This window comes from Capra hircus, chromosome 17 (genome assembly GCF_001704415.2).
Source record: "Capra hircus breed San Clemente chromosome 17, ASM170441v1, whole genome shotgun sequence".
Classification (NCBI taxonomy): Eukaryota; Metazoa; Chordata; class Mammalia; order Artiodactyla; family Bovidae; genus Capra; species Capra hircus.
In genome coordinates, this window is record NC_030824.1 from 26,248,678 (window position 1) to 26,264,234 (window position 15,557).

Below are 15,557 nucleotides of genomic sequence, written 5' to 3' on the forward strand. Positions count from 1 at the left end.
CCAAAGACACCCCACAAGACAAGGTCCCTCACTTAGGGTCTATGCCGGCCAGAGGACTCTCCTCCCGTGTCTGATGGGCCCAGCAAAGTGGATTTATTTCTGGAGGCCACAATAGCATCTCGATGGGCCATATATCATCTGGGGTGCTGTGAGGAGGTGGCAGGATGGGAGGAAGAGAGGTGTGCTCTGTTGTCATTATAGGTTCAGGGGTCCCTCCCATCCACAAAGCACCCCTGGGCAGCTGCATGGACACGTCAGCATCCATGGATGTCCTAGAGCACAGATTCAGAGAGCTTTGAGGGGGCCAAGTGTCATTTTGGGGGTTAATTTTAAAGAACACTCAACACCCATTGAGAAAAAGCATTTCTCCTACAAGCGGTCCCATACCCCTGAACCCACTGATTCCACCAGCCTGGAGTCTGCACACCTGTACCCACCAACTCCACTGGCCTGGGTTCTGGACACTGGCATGGATGTTTTTAAAGCCCTCCAGGTGACTCTGAGCTGCAGCATGGTTTGGCAGGTGTTCAGCTCTAAGAACTGGTGGTTAATGTGATACTTCCTGGGTTTTGTCTACCCTGTGGCCACTGTTTATTTTACCCTCATTTTCCACTTCAGTCCACACAACAGCCTGAGAAGTAGGTACCATGATCATCCCGTCCAACGGATGGGGAAACTGAGGCATGGATGTTAGGTGATTTGCTCAAGGCCTGTTTGGCACCAAAGCTCATGCTCTTAATTTATCTGGGGCCTGAACTCAGCCACTGTGGCATCAGGACACCACAGCCAGCCTGACCCTGTTCCCTGGGTGCTACTTCTGGCTGAGGTCTGGGCTGTGGTCCCTGAGAGACATCACCATCCTCCCTACCTGGGAGGACATCCCGTGGCAGGGGTACAGGATGGCGCGGTCATCATCCTCTGCTCCTTGGTCTAAGCAGTAGCCGCTGGCTTTGCTGTTCCTCACCTACAACCAGAAGCCAAAGGAGAAGCCCCATCATAAGGGGCTAAAGGAGGCTAGAAGGGCTTTACTCACCCATCTCCTGCCCAGGGCCAGCGGTCTCAGGAAGGGGTAGTCCTCCCAGGATGAGAGGGGACGAGGGAGGGGAGCATGGCGCTCTGGCCAGTGGGCTGGCTGAGGCCTGTCTGGCTCCTGTGAATGGCCTCCCCGAGTTCAGGCCTTTGACTGTATGACTGCAGCTCTTCCCCTTAACAGTGGTAGGGTTGGTGAGGGGTGGGTGTTTCTACTCCCGCCGTCCCCGTCTGGGCCTGCCTAGAGGCTTGCGTGGCTGATAGATGCAAGAGACGCCTGTGTGCAGCTCTGAGCCTCGGAACTCCTGCAGCTCCAACTCTGCCCAACCCTGGCTCCACCCTGAGAGCAAGCCGGGCTGCCCTGCTGGGGGTAACAGACAGGGGAAAGGAGGTCTGTCCCCCAGCACCGATCAGGGCAGGAACACATTGCTCTTCCCGGCTTTAAGGAGAGGCGGGTATGGCCATGCATGTGGGGGCCAGGTAGACAGGAGGGTCTTCCCACAGCTGGTGCCTCTCCTGGTGAGTCTCTGGGTCCTTCCGTTGTGCTCTCAACATGCAGGCATTGGTGGCACACAAACAAGGCGGTGCGTGTGACCACCTCCATGTGCAGGCCTTTGCACGTGTCTGCTCATGTTCACATGTCATTTTGTCTTGGCAACCAGTATTTGTAACGTGCAGAGCAGGCTCGATGGATGGGGTCTGTGTACATAGGGGAAGATGTATGGGGTAGCTTTTTGTATGTATGTATGTGAACAAAACTGTGTGCAAATGTGTACTTTTGTGTCTGTGTACACTTAGACGTGCATGCTTGCTTAGTCGCTCAGTCATGTTCGGCTCTTTGCAACCACATGGATGTAGCCCACTAGGCTCCTCTGTCCATGGGGATTCTCCAGGCAAGAATACTGGAGTGGGTTGCCATACCCTCCTCCAGGGGATCTTCCCAACCCAGGGATCGAACCCAGATCTTCCACATTGCGGGCAGATTCTTTATCGTCTGAGTCTCCAGGGAAGCCCAAGAATATTGGTATGGGTAGCCTATCTTTTCTCCAGAGACTCTTCCCAACCCAGGAATCAAACTGGGGTCTCCTGCATTGCAGGTGAATTCTTTACCAGCTAAGCTACCAGGGAAGCCTGCAGACTTACATATGTATATGCGATTGCATGGATCCACGCATGTGCGTGTGGGCATGTATAAGCACATGTATGTGGCACATGTACACATACACACACACGTGTCTCTGAATCTACTTTGTGACCCACGGTGGCAGGCATGCGTGTGCGTCCATGTAGCTCTTACACTGGCGTGTGAGTGTCACTGTGTGCTCTGCTGGCTGCTGTCCATGGAAATTCGCACAGGGACAGGCCAGGGAGCTGGGGGGTGGGGTGCAGGGTGCCAGCCATCCGCGGAGGCGGTACCTCTCCGTACGTGAGGGTGTCGTTGTACGTCCTCATCTCCGGGTACACGTTGTCCAGGTACCACTTGAAGCTGCGGCACTTCAGCCTCTGGCGCAGGGCCAGCCGCTCGGACACGTCCCCGAAATCCACGCCCGGGTTCTGCGAGGCCGGAAGTGAGGCAGGGCAGGCGCTGGGGTGTGCGGAGCCCTGACAACCCAGGCCATGACCCAGGGTGGGGAGCTGCGGGACCCACAGGCACCCCTCCAGGAGCGTCCCCGCCCTCAGGCTTCCTTGTCTGGGAGCCTCCTGCCCTCCCAGGACCCGGCAAGGTCCAGGGCAGCAGGGCTGATGGCAAAGGCCTGCCGTCTCTGGCCTGGTTGCAGCAGGTCCTGCTGGAGACCGGCTTGGCCTTCAGTCGGCCACTGGCGGCATGTGTGGGCCTGGCTTGCTTGTCATGCCCTGCACACTCACCTGGGATGTAACTTAGAACATCCTGAGCACTGCTGTTTACCGGGGCTGGGCCAGAGGGTCTGTACTACAGGATGATTTGTGGGGGTTGCTGTGGGCATTAGCTTGACCTCTGCAGGGACCTGAGACCAAGTTGGCACACGGAGATCAGCCACGTGCACATGAGCCCCATAAACTCCAGACGCTGACCAGTGACCTTCCCTGGTTGGTGACAGCCTACATGTGCTGCTGCTGGGAGAATTCAGCACTGTCTGTTCTTTCATCATAACAAACCCCAACCCCCATGTGACAGCTCTCCTGAGTTCTGAGTCCTTGTAGCCAAACACTGAAGCTCAGGGTGGTCTCAGAGGCCCTGGCACTCAGTGACAGGTGGGGGATGTGGGTGGGTTGGAGGAAGCCCACTCCCTAAGCCCAGGTCCCCAAGCGTTGATGCCAGCTAAGGACTGCCTGCGGGCCTGGAGAGAAGGGCAGACTCTGGACTTGGGTGCGAGCGGGCCTGGGAGATGTCACCAGATGCTGGGCTGTGATCTGACTCAATTCAGACAGCTCCAGTGAAGTTGTTTAAAACACTAGGACATTTTGCACATAATGAAGATAATTGTTGCTTCTTAACTTTCTTGTTATACACACGAAGCTCTATCTTTAAGCTAAAAATCCACATATACATGTGAGCTTATATGTGTGTGTGGATCCTAATAGAAGATCCAGCTCTTTCTGTGGGTGGATGTAAAAAAAAACCTGTTCCCAGGACAAGTCTACCCCCAGAGACTCAAATCCTCCTGTGTCCAAGGAAGCAGCCAGTGTGTGAAGCCTGGTTGTGCAGCTGGTCGGGGTTGGGGGACAAGGAGAGCCTGTCCTCAGCACATATATACATGCCCCTGTATGTACATGCATGCACATGTACACACACACGTATGCCCAAGCCCCCTTCTCAGGCTGCCCTGCCCCCCAGGCACTGGCTAGGATCCTCTGGCTCACACCCAGCTCCTGCTTCTGGCCAGCAGCAGCAGGCAGACCCCTGGCGTGGGCCCCCTGCCTCCACTCCCCGCAGGATGGGTAGATCCGGCTGCAGACAGCACACATGAGAGAAGCCGCCATCCCCAGGCCCTGAGACCCTCATGACAGGGTCCTGGGGAGGACCAAGTTACATGCCTACTCTGCCACTCATCAGCTGTGCACACTCGTGTGTGCAAGGCATGGGGTCATCGTATCACTGTGGACTCCTGCAGAACTGACACGAGAGGCTTCCGCAGGGCAAGGGGGATGCTTGTGCGTCCCAGGAGGGGCTGTGGTCACCCTGGGGGAGCCCTCTCCTCGCTGCCACCGCTGCACCCTCTTAGGGGCTCGTAATATCTAGTGAAGGAGCTCCTGTGGTGGTGTCGGGGGCTGCCAACGAGCGTCACAGCTGTTGGAAACAGGCTCTCCTCGGTGAAGGGAATGATGTTTCTGAGATGGAGCTGTCCAGCTGTGCCCTTGGATGACCCTGAGGCCGTCCCCAGGTGTTGCCCCTGCCCCCGGCCCCTCCCCGCCCAGCTTGGCCAGCTTACGGTCATGGGGATGTTCCAGGCCATGTACACGTGGGACTTGAAGCCGTCCATCCACACCTCGGCCGCTCGCAGGGCGTTGCGCTTGGCGTAGTAGTCGATGTCGTTGTTGTAGGGCTTCTTGGTGCGCTCAATGTGGGCCACGCGGGAGCAGGGCAGCACCTCCATGCTGCCACCACACTGCCACACCTGCGGGGCACCCGAGGGCCCTGGGTAGTGGCCCCGCTCCTTCCCGACAGCCACCGGGAAGGAGCAGGGCCAGGGGCCAAGGGCACCATCCCTCCCTCCCTGCACCCCCCGCCCACGGTCCCTCGGACAGGTCTTCCCTCCCTAGAGTATGAGGAGGCCTGGCTGCCTGGGCTGTTCCAGGGGAACAGGCCAACGAGAAGCTAAGGCCTTGGGCTAGGTTCACCAAAGCCTGGGCACAGGCTTGCCTCCCCTTCTGGATTTCCTACCAAATCTCATTTCTTTTGCACATTCCACAATCTAAACAATGGAGGGATTTTTCCTGGCACCCTGACACTTCATTATTATCCCTTTCCTGTGGCCCTCGCCCCCACTCAGCATTTGCTCCGGGCCCGGAGCCTGGCCCGAGAGGGGTCACTTAGCACCAGCAGCTGCCTCCACCACCTCTGAGCTGGAAAAACCAACCTATAGTCTAATTTTAAAAGAGCAGCTTCCTGTGCAAACGCCACCCAAACCACTCCAGATAACTTCAATCCAAGGGTGCACTTGCTATGCAAACAATGGCTTCAAGCACCCCAGACACAATCTCAGTCTAAAGAAAAGTCTAAAGAAACATCTACTTCCTCTGCAAATAGGGCTGCCCAAAGTCCCTCACTGAGGCAGCCTGCATCATGACCTCCTTTCATGCCTGCTTACTTCTTATACTGCTTCACCTCAACAAAACTCAGCCTTACTAGACATGGGCTGTGTTAGTCTATTCTATTCTATCCCATCCTGCCTGTGCTGGTTAAATTTCTTTTAGCGGGGGAGCTTTTCATTTTGTATTGGGGTACAACTGATTAACAATGTTGTGATGGTTTCAGGCGAATAGCAAAGGGACTCAGCCATACACATACAGTACTGGGGCTTCCCAGGTGGCCCTAATGGTAAAGAACCCGCCTGCCAACGTAGGAGAGGTAAGGGACACGGGTGTGACCCCAGCCCAGGAATCCATTTCCAATACAGAAATGGATCCATTCTCCCCCAAACCCTGCTCCCATGTAATGGTTAACTTTATGCGCTGCATGGTGCCCGGATATTTGGTTCAACGTTACTCTGAGTGTGTCCAGGAGCATGTCTCCAGGTGAGATGAACACTTAGGTAGGTGGGCTGAGTAAAGCAGATTGCCCTCCTCAGTGTGGGTGGGTCCCGGCCAATCAGTTGAAGGCCTGAGTGTACAAAAAGGCTGAGAGAGGCACAATTCTTTTTCTCTGCCTGACGGTCATCGAGCTGGGATGCTGGTCTTCTCCTGCCTTCAGGCTTGGGTTAGAAACATACCCTCGGCTCTCCTGGGCCTCCAGCTTGCCCACTGTGGGTCTTGTGCTTCTCAGCCTCCATCACTGTGTGGGCCAAGTCCTTATCATCTCTGAAGAACCCAGACTAATATCCTACCGTATCACATCCCACCCCATCCCACTGAAAGATGCTAGTACCATCCACCCGGTTGATGTCACCATGAACAAGTCAGTCTGATCAACTTGGCCCAAGCTCTCTTCAGTCAGACTGTTACCCCTAAGCCTCTTCTAATTTAGACATTTTGGAGGTGCCAGGCACATGCTCAGCACCTTACTCACTTCATCTCACTCACCCCCACCATTACCCAGGAAGGACGGGTGCCACAGGCAACATTCTCCCCTCTGTACAGAAGAAGATACTGAGGGTCAGAGAGGTTAAGCCAGTCACACGAGATCACGGGATATGACCAGGCCTGATCCCAGTTCACAAACATTTGTCCACTCAGCCAAACACTAAGAGCTGTAGTTTCTGATTGCAGCGAGGATGAGTTTTAATTCATTTCCTGTTGCCCAGTTATTAGACATTTAAATTTTCCTCCTTCAATAGATCCTTCACTATTCAAAACAATGCTGCAATCTACATTAAAAATGCTTTCTTGGGACAAACCTTCACTGTAACTTGGCAGGCATGGGTGCTTTAAGCTAAAATAATAGGGTGTCTCAGCCTTGAGCATGGGTTTCACTCGGCCACTTGCTTGGCCTTCTTCAGCCTAGAAGTTCTCCCTGATGCCCAGTTTAAGTGGCACCAGCTTCCTCAAAGCCCATTTCTCACTCACAGTGACTGTGAGGAGTGGCCTGATGCCTCCGGGCTCCAGCTTGAGCATCCAGAGCCCACCTCAGGGGCCCCTGTGGAGAGGTGTGCAAAGCTGAGCCTGACACCAGTTTGAGGCCACCCACATTTCCTGGGACCACCATAAATAAGGACCACAGACCAGGTTTGAACAACAGACACTTATGCTCCCACAGCTCCAGAGGCCCTGCTCCCTTGGGGGCCACAGCTGAGGACCCCACCTGCCTCTCCCAGCTTCCGGTGGCCGCGTCCCTCCCACCGCATGGCTTCCTCTCCGGATCTGTGTCTTGCCTTCCCTTCTCCTCTCTCTGGTAAGGACACCAGCTGTCAAATTGTCAAATTTACAGCAGTTTGGTTTAGTCACTAAGTCGTGTCCAACTCTTGTGCCCCCATGGACTGTAGCTCACCAGGCTGATCTGTCCATGGGATTTCCCAGGCAAGAATACTGGAGTGGGTTGTCGTTTTCTTTTCCAGGGGATCTTCCCAACCCAGGGATCAAACCTGGGTCACCTGCGGTGCAGACAGATTCTTTACCAACTGAGCCGCCAGGGAAGCCCTGTTGGGCTGTGCTGTGCTATGTCGCTTCAGTCATGTCCAGCTCTGCGATCCTATGGACTGTAGTCCAACAGGCTCCAGGAAGCCCTCCACACCCTAAATCCAGGAGGATCCCATCTTGAGACCCTTCACAGATTCCAGGAGGATGTATCTCTGGGGTTGCCACTCACCCACCATAGCCACCAAGCTCTCATTTCAGGAAAGAGGACAGCCTAGCCCTATTCCTCCTGTGTCCCCACTCTGCCTCCAGACAGAGGAAGAAGGCAGGAAAATCTCTCAGTGGACAGTTGATGGCCCTTCCTCACATCACCCATAGCCAAGATAACAAATCATGTCTGAGCAAGTCAGACATCGTGGGTCGGGGAGGCTGCCTGCTCCTCATGGCTCGCTGAGCATGCACCCAGCACCAGGTCCCCTGGCCCAGCTCACGGCCACTCGGGACCACTGCTCTGCACCCTGCAGAGGGCAGAGGGCAGCATCTGCCTCCCTTGCTGGATGGTGAGAACCCTGCATGCTCTGTGTCAGAGATGCTGGCTGAAGTTTATGCCTGCATTGTCTTGCTTCCACATCACTGGAGGAGGGACTGCTGCCCATCCTGGCCTGACCCTGGAGAGTTGCAGGGGGAGGGTGGAGGGCACTGCGGAAGCTTTGAAAGGCCAGGCCTGCATGTGACGCCCACCCCTTCGGCTCACTGAGCTATGCTTAGTCAATCAGTCATGTCTGACTCTTGTGAACCCATGGACTGTAGGCCTGCCAGGCTCCTCTGTCCACGGGGATTCTCCAGGCAAGAATACTGGAGTGGGTTGTCATGCCCTCCTCCAGGGGATCTTCCCAACCCAAGGATTGAACTCAGGTCTCCTGCATTGCGGGCAGATTCTTTATTGTCTGAGCCATCAGGGAAGCCCAAGAATATTGGAGTGGGTAGCCTATCCCTTCTTCAGGAAAACTTCGGGACCTAGGAATTGAACCGGGGTCTCCTGCGTTGCAGCTGGATTCTTTACCAGCTGAGCTACCCAGGAAGCCTGGCCATGACTTTGGCTCACACATTTCTATCTAATTCCAGCACAAGGCCCAGCTGCCCATGAGCCTGGGAACGCAGGTGGACACTTGGTGATCCAGGAACCTTCCAGGAGGCCAAACAAGGAAACAAAAGAAGCTCTGTAGACCTACAGGGCAAGCATCTGTCCATCTTCTGTGGCCGGATGTTTCCGAGGGGCCTCCCTGCTGTCCATCATCCCTGCCCAGTCTCCACCTCAGGCTAGAGGTTCTTCAAAACCCCTGTCCAGCCGTCCAGTCCTCTGATCCTCCCAGGACTCGCCACCCCTCACCCCTGCTCTCTCTCTGCTGGCCTCAGACCCTGTCCCACAGTCTGTCACGGCCTCTGCACTCGCTGCTGTCTCCATCAGGAATGCCCTTCTGTCTGGCTGCCTGCCCAGCTTCAACTCCTCAGATGTCACCTCCTCCGTGATTCCCTCCTGAGCACCCCATTTAAAGCTGCAGCCTCTCCTGCCTCATTCCCCTGACCAGCTTTATTTACCTATGTGACTTCTGTCTCTGTCTCACATGGGGCACCATTGGACTACTCATTTAATTTTGTCTGTCTGTCTCACTAAAACGTAAGCCTTGTCAGTGGGGTTTTCCACTGCTACGTTCCCAACTGATAAAGCTGGACCAGGAGATAGCAGTGAGGTGAAGATAAACCCCAACAATGCCACATGGGATGGGCGGGGGATTAATCTGTCTTCAGTGCAGATGAAAATGAGAACTGAGGCTCAGAGATGTTAAGAAGCACATCCAGTGTCACACAGCTAGTTCGTGGTGGGGCAGGGACTCAGAACTGTTGCACGAAGCCCCTGAAGTTGCTCTTCACCCAGGACTGTGAAAGGTGTCACGAGGCTGATCCACACGATGTAAGTGTTCTGGTTACACCCACTCTGTGTCACAACCGCTAATTATTAATATCTCAACAAAGGTGGTTAACTGCCACCCAAACAGAATAGCAGACAAGAGGCAGAAGGCCAAGGGTCAGGCCTGCAAGAAGCTGCTTGGAAGGAGGCTCAGGGCACCTGCCCACCCCACCTGAGGGATCCCCCTGCCTGCAGGGACCTGTGTCCCTCAGCCAGCAGGTCTCCTCAGCTCCTGGAGCCTCAGGGCTGGAATTTCAGAGCTGCAGCTTTCACACATAAGCCCTTCTCCTTAAAAAGTCTGGAAATAATGGTCTGCCAGCAGGGATGCCAATGAAAGCTTATTCATCCTCTAGCCCCAGCGCGAGCCTGACCTGTGCCCCAGCAAAGGCCAAGGGGGTGGGATGGTGACCTGGGACGGTGACTGGGCTGAGTGTGGCCTGAGGAAGGCAGGGTGGGCAACAGCGCCTGGTACCTTCCCTCTAAGGATGCTCATCATGAATCAAGTTGCCATTTCTTGTGGTTTCTTCTCCATCTTCTTGCACCACAATGATCAAAACAACATTCCTGGAGAGCCCTGCTATCAAAAAGCCAGTGCTTCCTGTGGCCTGAGCAGAAAAGGAAAACAGTGCCGGCCGCTTGGCCTTGGCGTTCATCCATGTAGCGGTGGGAGGTGATGGGTCTATACATCATTTTTATGGAGACGCTTCTTTGGACTCTGAGTTCATTTCCTTAACCGCACAGCCTCCCCGCAGCCAAGAGCGTGGCACGCCGCCCCTTGCCGGCCCCGATTCTCTGTAAGCCAGTCTGTCTTCAGGGCGCCGAGCCTGGGTGGGGAACACAGATGGGGTAGGGGGCCTGCAAGCACTGCCAAAACAGGGGCGCCCCAATCTGCTCCATAGTAGGATCTCCTGGTGTGGCTAAAAATCCTGTGGTCTGGGCCTCACCCCCGTCAACCTCATCAGAACTGATGATCAGATGGTGGGCTCCCTGGGGACTGGAGTCTGCACTCAGGCAGAAGGCCGTGCTGTCCCTGAGGCCTCCTGGGAGGGGGAGGGAGCAAGCCCTGTGGTTCTGTTTGGATAAAGCTGAACTCAGGGGTCCCTGCTGTTGCAACCAGGGTTTCCAACTGGGACCCTCCAGTGAGGCAATGAAGTGACGAGACCTGCAGGTTCAGCCCTGCAGCGAGACCTGCTCACACACCCAACTCACAGTTACTGCTGGGACAGCTCGCCTGTGGACATGCAGTGTCCTGTGGAGCTACCCCCGCCCCACGGCAGGGACGCTCAGGAGGGTTGCCTGGGAGCCCACCAGGGTCTCTGCTCTCTCCCAGCAGCAGTGGAATCCGAGGGTCAGGCGTCCCGGCCACCGGGACAGAAGGCAGGCCTGTGCTGACACATCAGGCCCGGAGCGGAGACCCAGCGAGTCTCAGGTCCTTGAGAGCTGGCGGCCCAGCCCACAGGCTCGGTGATTTCACAGACGCAGCCCCGGTCGCCACCCGGGATGGCAGAGGAAGCAAGGTCCAGACACCTGCTCCCCGCTGACTCAGGGTTGATCCTGAAGGTCTCAGGGGTCCCAGGGTGAAGGCTGGGGAGAGGCCAAGGGTACTGCAACTCCTTTCTCCTAGGAGTGGTCTGGGAGCCGGCCAGCAGTGTGGACAGTCAGGCCCAGCTGGCCCTCCTTGATCAGAACTGAAGTGTCTTTGGGAGACCTGGAGGGAGGTGCCACTGCAATGGCTGAGCTCCTTCTTATGCATCCGATCTCCCCACAGGCAGTTAATGACTGTCCAAACAGATGCTGGCCATAAGACACCAGCCTGGAAACAGGCACAGTCTGAGCCATGAGCGCCTCCCCAAAAGTCTGTCCATCCTTCTCGCACTTTCAGAGGACCTGGGGACTGCCAGGAGCCACACGGGAGATCCCACCCATGACAAGTTCATGTGGAAGAGAACTGTTACGCAAGGCTTCAGAACTCAAGGGGCTCCCTAGGCTTTCTCGAGCATCTACCCCCAAACCAGAATCTGTCTGTTTTACTATTTCATGACTTTCACCAACTCCTCTGACATTAACAGGGGGCTAATGGGAAAGACTAGAGATCTCTTCAAGAAAATTAGAGATACCAAGGGAACATTTCATGCAAAGATGGGCTCGATAAAGGACAGAAATGGTATGAACCTAACAGAAGCAGAAGATATTAAGAAGAGGTGGCAAGAATACACAGAAGAACTGTACAAAAAAGATCTTCACGACCCAGATAATCATGATGATGTGATCACCAATCTAGAGCCAGACATCTTGGAAAGTGAAGTCAAGTGGGCCTTAGAAAGCATCACTAGAAACAAAGCTAGTGGAGGTGATGGAATTCCAGCTGAGCTGTTTCAAATCCTGAAAGATGATGCTGTGAAAGTGCTACACTCAATATGCCAGCAAATTTGGAAAAGTCAGCAGTGGCCACAGGACTGGAAAAGGTCAGTTTTCATTCCAATCCCAAAGAAAGGCAATGCAAAAGAATGCTCAAACTACCACACAATTGCACTCATCTCACATGCTAGTAAAGTAATGCTCAAAATTCTCCAAGCCAGGCTTCAGCAATACGTGAACCGTGAACTCCCTGACATTCAAGCTGGTTTTAGAAAAGGCAGAGGAACCAGAGATCAAATTGCCAACATCCGCTGGATCATGGAAAAAGCAAGAGAGTTCCGGAAACACATCTATTTCTGCTTTATTGACTATGCCAAAGCCTTTGACTGTGTGGATCACAATAAACTGTGGAAAATTCTGAATGAGATGGGAATACCAGACCACCTGACCTGTCTCTTGAGAAATCTGTATGCAGGTCAGGAAGCAACAGTTAGAACTGGACATGGAACAACAGACTGGTTCCAAATCGGGAAAGGAGTACGTCAAGGCTGTATATTGTCACCCTGCTTATTTAACTTCTATGCAGAGTACATCATGAGAAACGCTGGACTGGAAGAAACACAAGCTGGAATCAAGATTGCCGGGAGAAATATCAATAACCTCAGATATGCAGATGACACCACCCTTCTGGCAAAAAGTGAAGAGAAGCTAAAAAGCCTCTTGATGAAAGTGAAAGAGGAGAGTGAAAAAGTTGGCTTAAAGCTCAACATTCAGAAAATGAAGATCATGGCATCTGGTCCCATCACTTCATGGGAAATAGATGGGGAAACAGTGTAAACAGTGTCAGGCTTTATTTTTGGGGGGCTCCAAAATCACTGCAGATGGTGGTTGCAGCCATGAAATTAAAAGACGCTTACTCCTTGGAAGAAAAGTTATGACCAACCTAGATAGCATATTCAAAAGCAGAGACATTACTTTGCCGACTAAGGTCCATCTAGTCAAGGCTATGGTTTTTCCTGTGGTCATGTATGGATGTGAGAGTTGGACTATGAAGAAGGCTGAGCGCCAAAGAATTGATGCTTTTGAACTGTGGTGTTGGAGAAGACTCTTGAGAGTCCCTTGGACTGCAAGGAGATCCAACCAGTCCATCCTGAAGGAGATCAACCCTGGGATTTCTTTGGAAGGAATGATGCTAACGCTGAAACTCCAGTACTTTGGCCACCTCATGCGAAGAGTTGACTCACTGGAAAAGACTCTGATGCTGGGAGGGATTGAGGGCAGGAGGAGAAGGGGACGACCGAGGATGAGATGGCTGGATGGCATCACGGACTCGATGGACGTGAGTCTGAGTGAACTCCGAGAGTTGGTGATGAACAGGGAGGCCTGGCGTGCTGCAATTCATGGGGTTGCAAAGAGTCGGACACGACTGAGCAACTGAACTGAACTGAACCCTGACCACCTTTCTCTGGAGAAAATCAACTTAGAGCTATAGCTAATAAGTCTCCTGGACATGGGAGGAATATTTCAAATCAAACCCCCTCTGTTAGCATTCTAGCTTGCTCAGCAGGTATATCCAAACTCTTACAGCTACGCACGTGATTATTTACAGCCTCCCAACTATGAAAGGCACAGAAAGCCTAAAACATAGAGCCTTTGAAAGAGTTAAAAGTTATTAGAGTAGTGCTAGTGCTGGTGTAGGATTTCATTATTGGGCCAATGCTTGTTGCTAAGTTCCCATATCTCTTATCCACTGTGCACCTGGGAGTGCATTAGTTAACATAGTGAGAATGCAAGAAAAACAAGTGTAGCCTTGAATTTAACCACATTAGATCTTTGAGCTAATTGGTTCTTTCTTGTAACTCACTTCACCTTTACTTTGTGAAATGTAACTCTGTTTGGCATTTTCTGAGGCTGACATAGATTAGAAATATAAAGAAAAAACACTTTGAGGGAAAATAAGTTTTCTGGTTGAGCAGCCTTTATCAAAAGAGGGTCATAAAATGTTCACAGGCCTCCAAGGCCAGAAGATACTATACACAACATCATTTGTGGGAAAGGTATGCAGAAAAATCCTGGTTTCGATAAGGGCAAAACTGCTGGAATGTTTGGGCTGACTCTGTATGACCTTGCATCTTTCATTTCCCTCTATGTATAAGGCAAGGTATAAAAGTACCTTTTGAAAAATAAAGCTTTTGGGCCTCGTTCATCGAAACAGCTTGGTCATCCCGTGTTTTTTCTTCTATCTATCTTTCTTTCTCTCTCTCTCTCCCCCTCCCTCTCTTTTTCAGGCTGATCCGTTGGAGCATAGAGGCTCCCTGCGTTCACTTATCTGCCCGGGTTTTTAAGACCTAAACGGGAAGACGTTCTGTGTCTTCACTCCCTCGGGAGACCGGGAGGGCACCTGTGGCCTCCGTGAACAGGGCAAACTTCTTGTCTCGGAGTTTTATTGGTTCTCTGTGTAAACCAAGGAATACCAGCCTCTTTCTTTCCTCTATTTTCTTATCTACAACATTCTTTCCTTATCTCTCTCTAAATCAATCGCCGACGGCCTTTTCTCCTTCAGGTTTCCCTGGATCCTGTGGGGGCTGGACCCTGGCGGGGGACATCACCTCCTTCAGGATTATTCAAAAAGATTACCCCAAAGAGCACTGGAAAAGAAGCCATTGACTCCTGTGCCCAAATGCACGTCCATGACCTGTAACAGCTGGCTCACTAGGAGATGGCTGGCATAGCTGCATGGACTCAAGAAAGGCCAGAGGGGAGCTCTGCAGAAGGTCAGGGCTGAAGAGGGGAGAGGAGGGCTGGCCTGTGTATTAACTGTCTTTTTACTTTAAATTTTTATTTTATTGGAGTATAGTTTATCTACAGTGCTGTGTTAGTTTCCAGGGTACCGTACAGTGATCCATTTATACATACACACGTATCGATTCTTTGTCTTTTGCCTTTACTCTGGGCTTTGACATCTGGGGCCTCACTGACCCAGAGGGACTGCCTCTCCCAGGTTCCTAATTCCTGGAGGCTGTAAACCGCTCACCTGAGGCCCCTTTACCTGCAAACCAACCAGCCTGAGCCCCACCCCAAGCCCCTCTAGGAGCTCTCACACTGAGGGCAGGGCCAGTCCTATGTCCCAGAGCCTTGGAGTTACTCAACCAGCCACTGCTGGGCTCCCCTGCCTCCCCCATCCTTCCCTGGGAACCCTAGTAAAGGTTCTGACCCTGGTGTACCCCACCCTCTGCCTCTTGACCTCCCTGTGGTCCCTCCTCCTGGAAACTGGCAGTAACCCCCTCCTGTTAGTGGCCATCATCTCCAGACCAGCTGGCTTCCCCATAAGTGAATAATGAAACAGCTGGCCAGGCCTGCCAGCCACCTGGGGGCTGGGACAGCAGGTGACAAGGGGTCTTAGACCCCAATTCCCTCTCAGATTTCATCTTGCAGAGCAGGGTACACCTTACTCCATGCAGGCCCTGTTCCTATTATTATCCTATGACTGTGTTGGAGGAGGATTTTAGCTGCTGGGCAAACTCGGAGTGTCCTGCTTTGAGAGTTCAAAAGCTGCCGACTTTCACATGAGGGCCTCCGAGAGCTTTCTGCTGGTCCCAACGTCCTCATGACCTTGCTCTGGTCCAGCCTGTTTGAAGCCCACTTGGGAGGAAAGCATACAGAAACGCTGGCTCTTGGAGGTGCAGATCCCAGACACAGTGGCACCTCCCCAGCCACTTTGACAGAAGTCATCAGTTTCACCGGTGACCTGCTCAGGACCCTCGTCTTTCTCAAAAGATCTGCAAGTGACACTGGGAGGCTTTTGGTGACAGAGCTGCAGCTGTATCACACTCCTGCAGGCCGCATCAATTATGAAATTATGTGCCTGGAGATGACTCCTGGCTGGCATCTGAGCCCCTGGCCATCCCCAGGACTCTGCTGTGAGTCCAGGTGGGAAGGGTTTTCTGCGTGAGGCCCTCCGCTTCTGGTGATGCTGTTTCATAAGTTCATC

The 15,557-nt window shown here is 53.2% G+C and overlaps 1 protein-coding gene across 1 annotated transcript in view; it reads right to left on the reverse strand.

The window, feature by feature from the left end:
- The window catches only part of GALNT9 (polypeptide N-acetylgalactosaminyltransferase 9), a 121,427-nt gene that overhangs the window by 7,300 nt on the left and 98,570 nt on the right, over window positions 1-15,557 (reverse strand). Inside the window, exons 7-9 of the mRNA XM_018061448.1 lie at window positions 4,440-4,625; window positions 2,446-2,583; window positions 869-964 (exon numbers count right to left, since the gene is read on the reverse strand). Coding sequence (XP_017916937.1) covers window positions 869-964; window positions 2,446-2,583; window positions 4,440-4,625 — 420 coding nt within the window. The remainder of the gene's footprint in view (window positions 1-868; window positions 965-2,445; window positions 2,584-4,439; window positions 4,626-15,557) is intronic.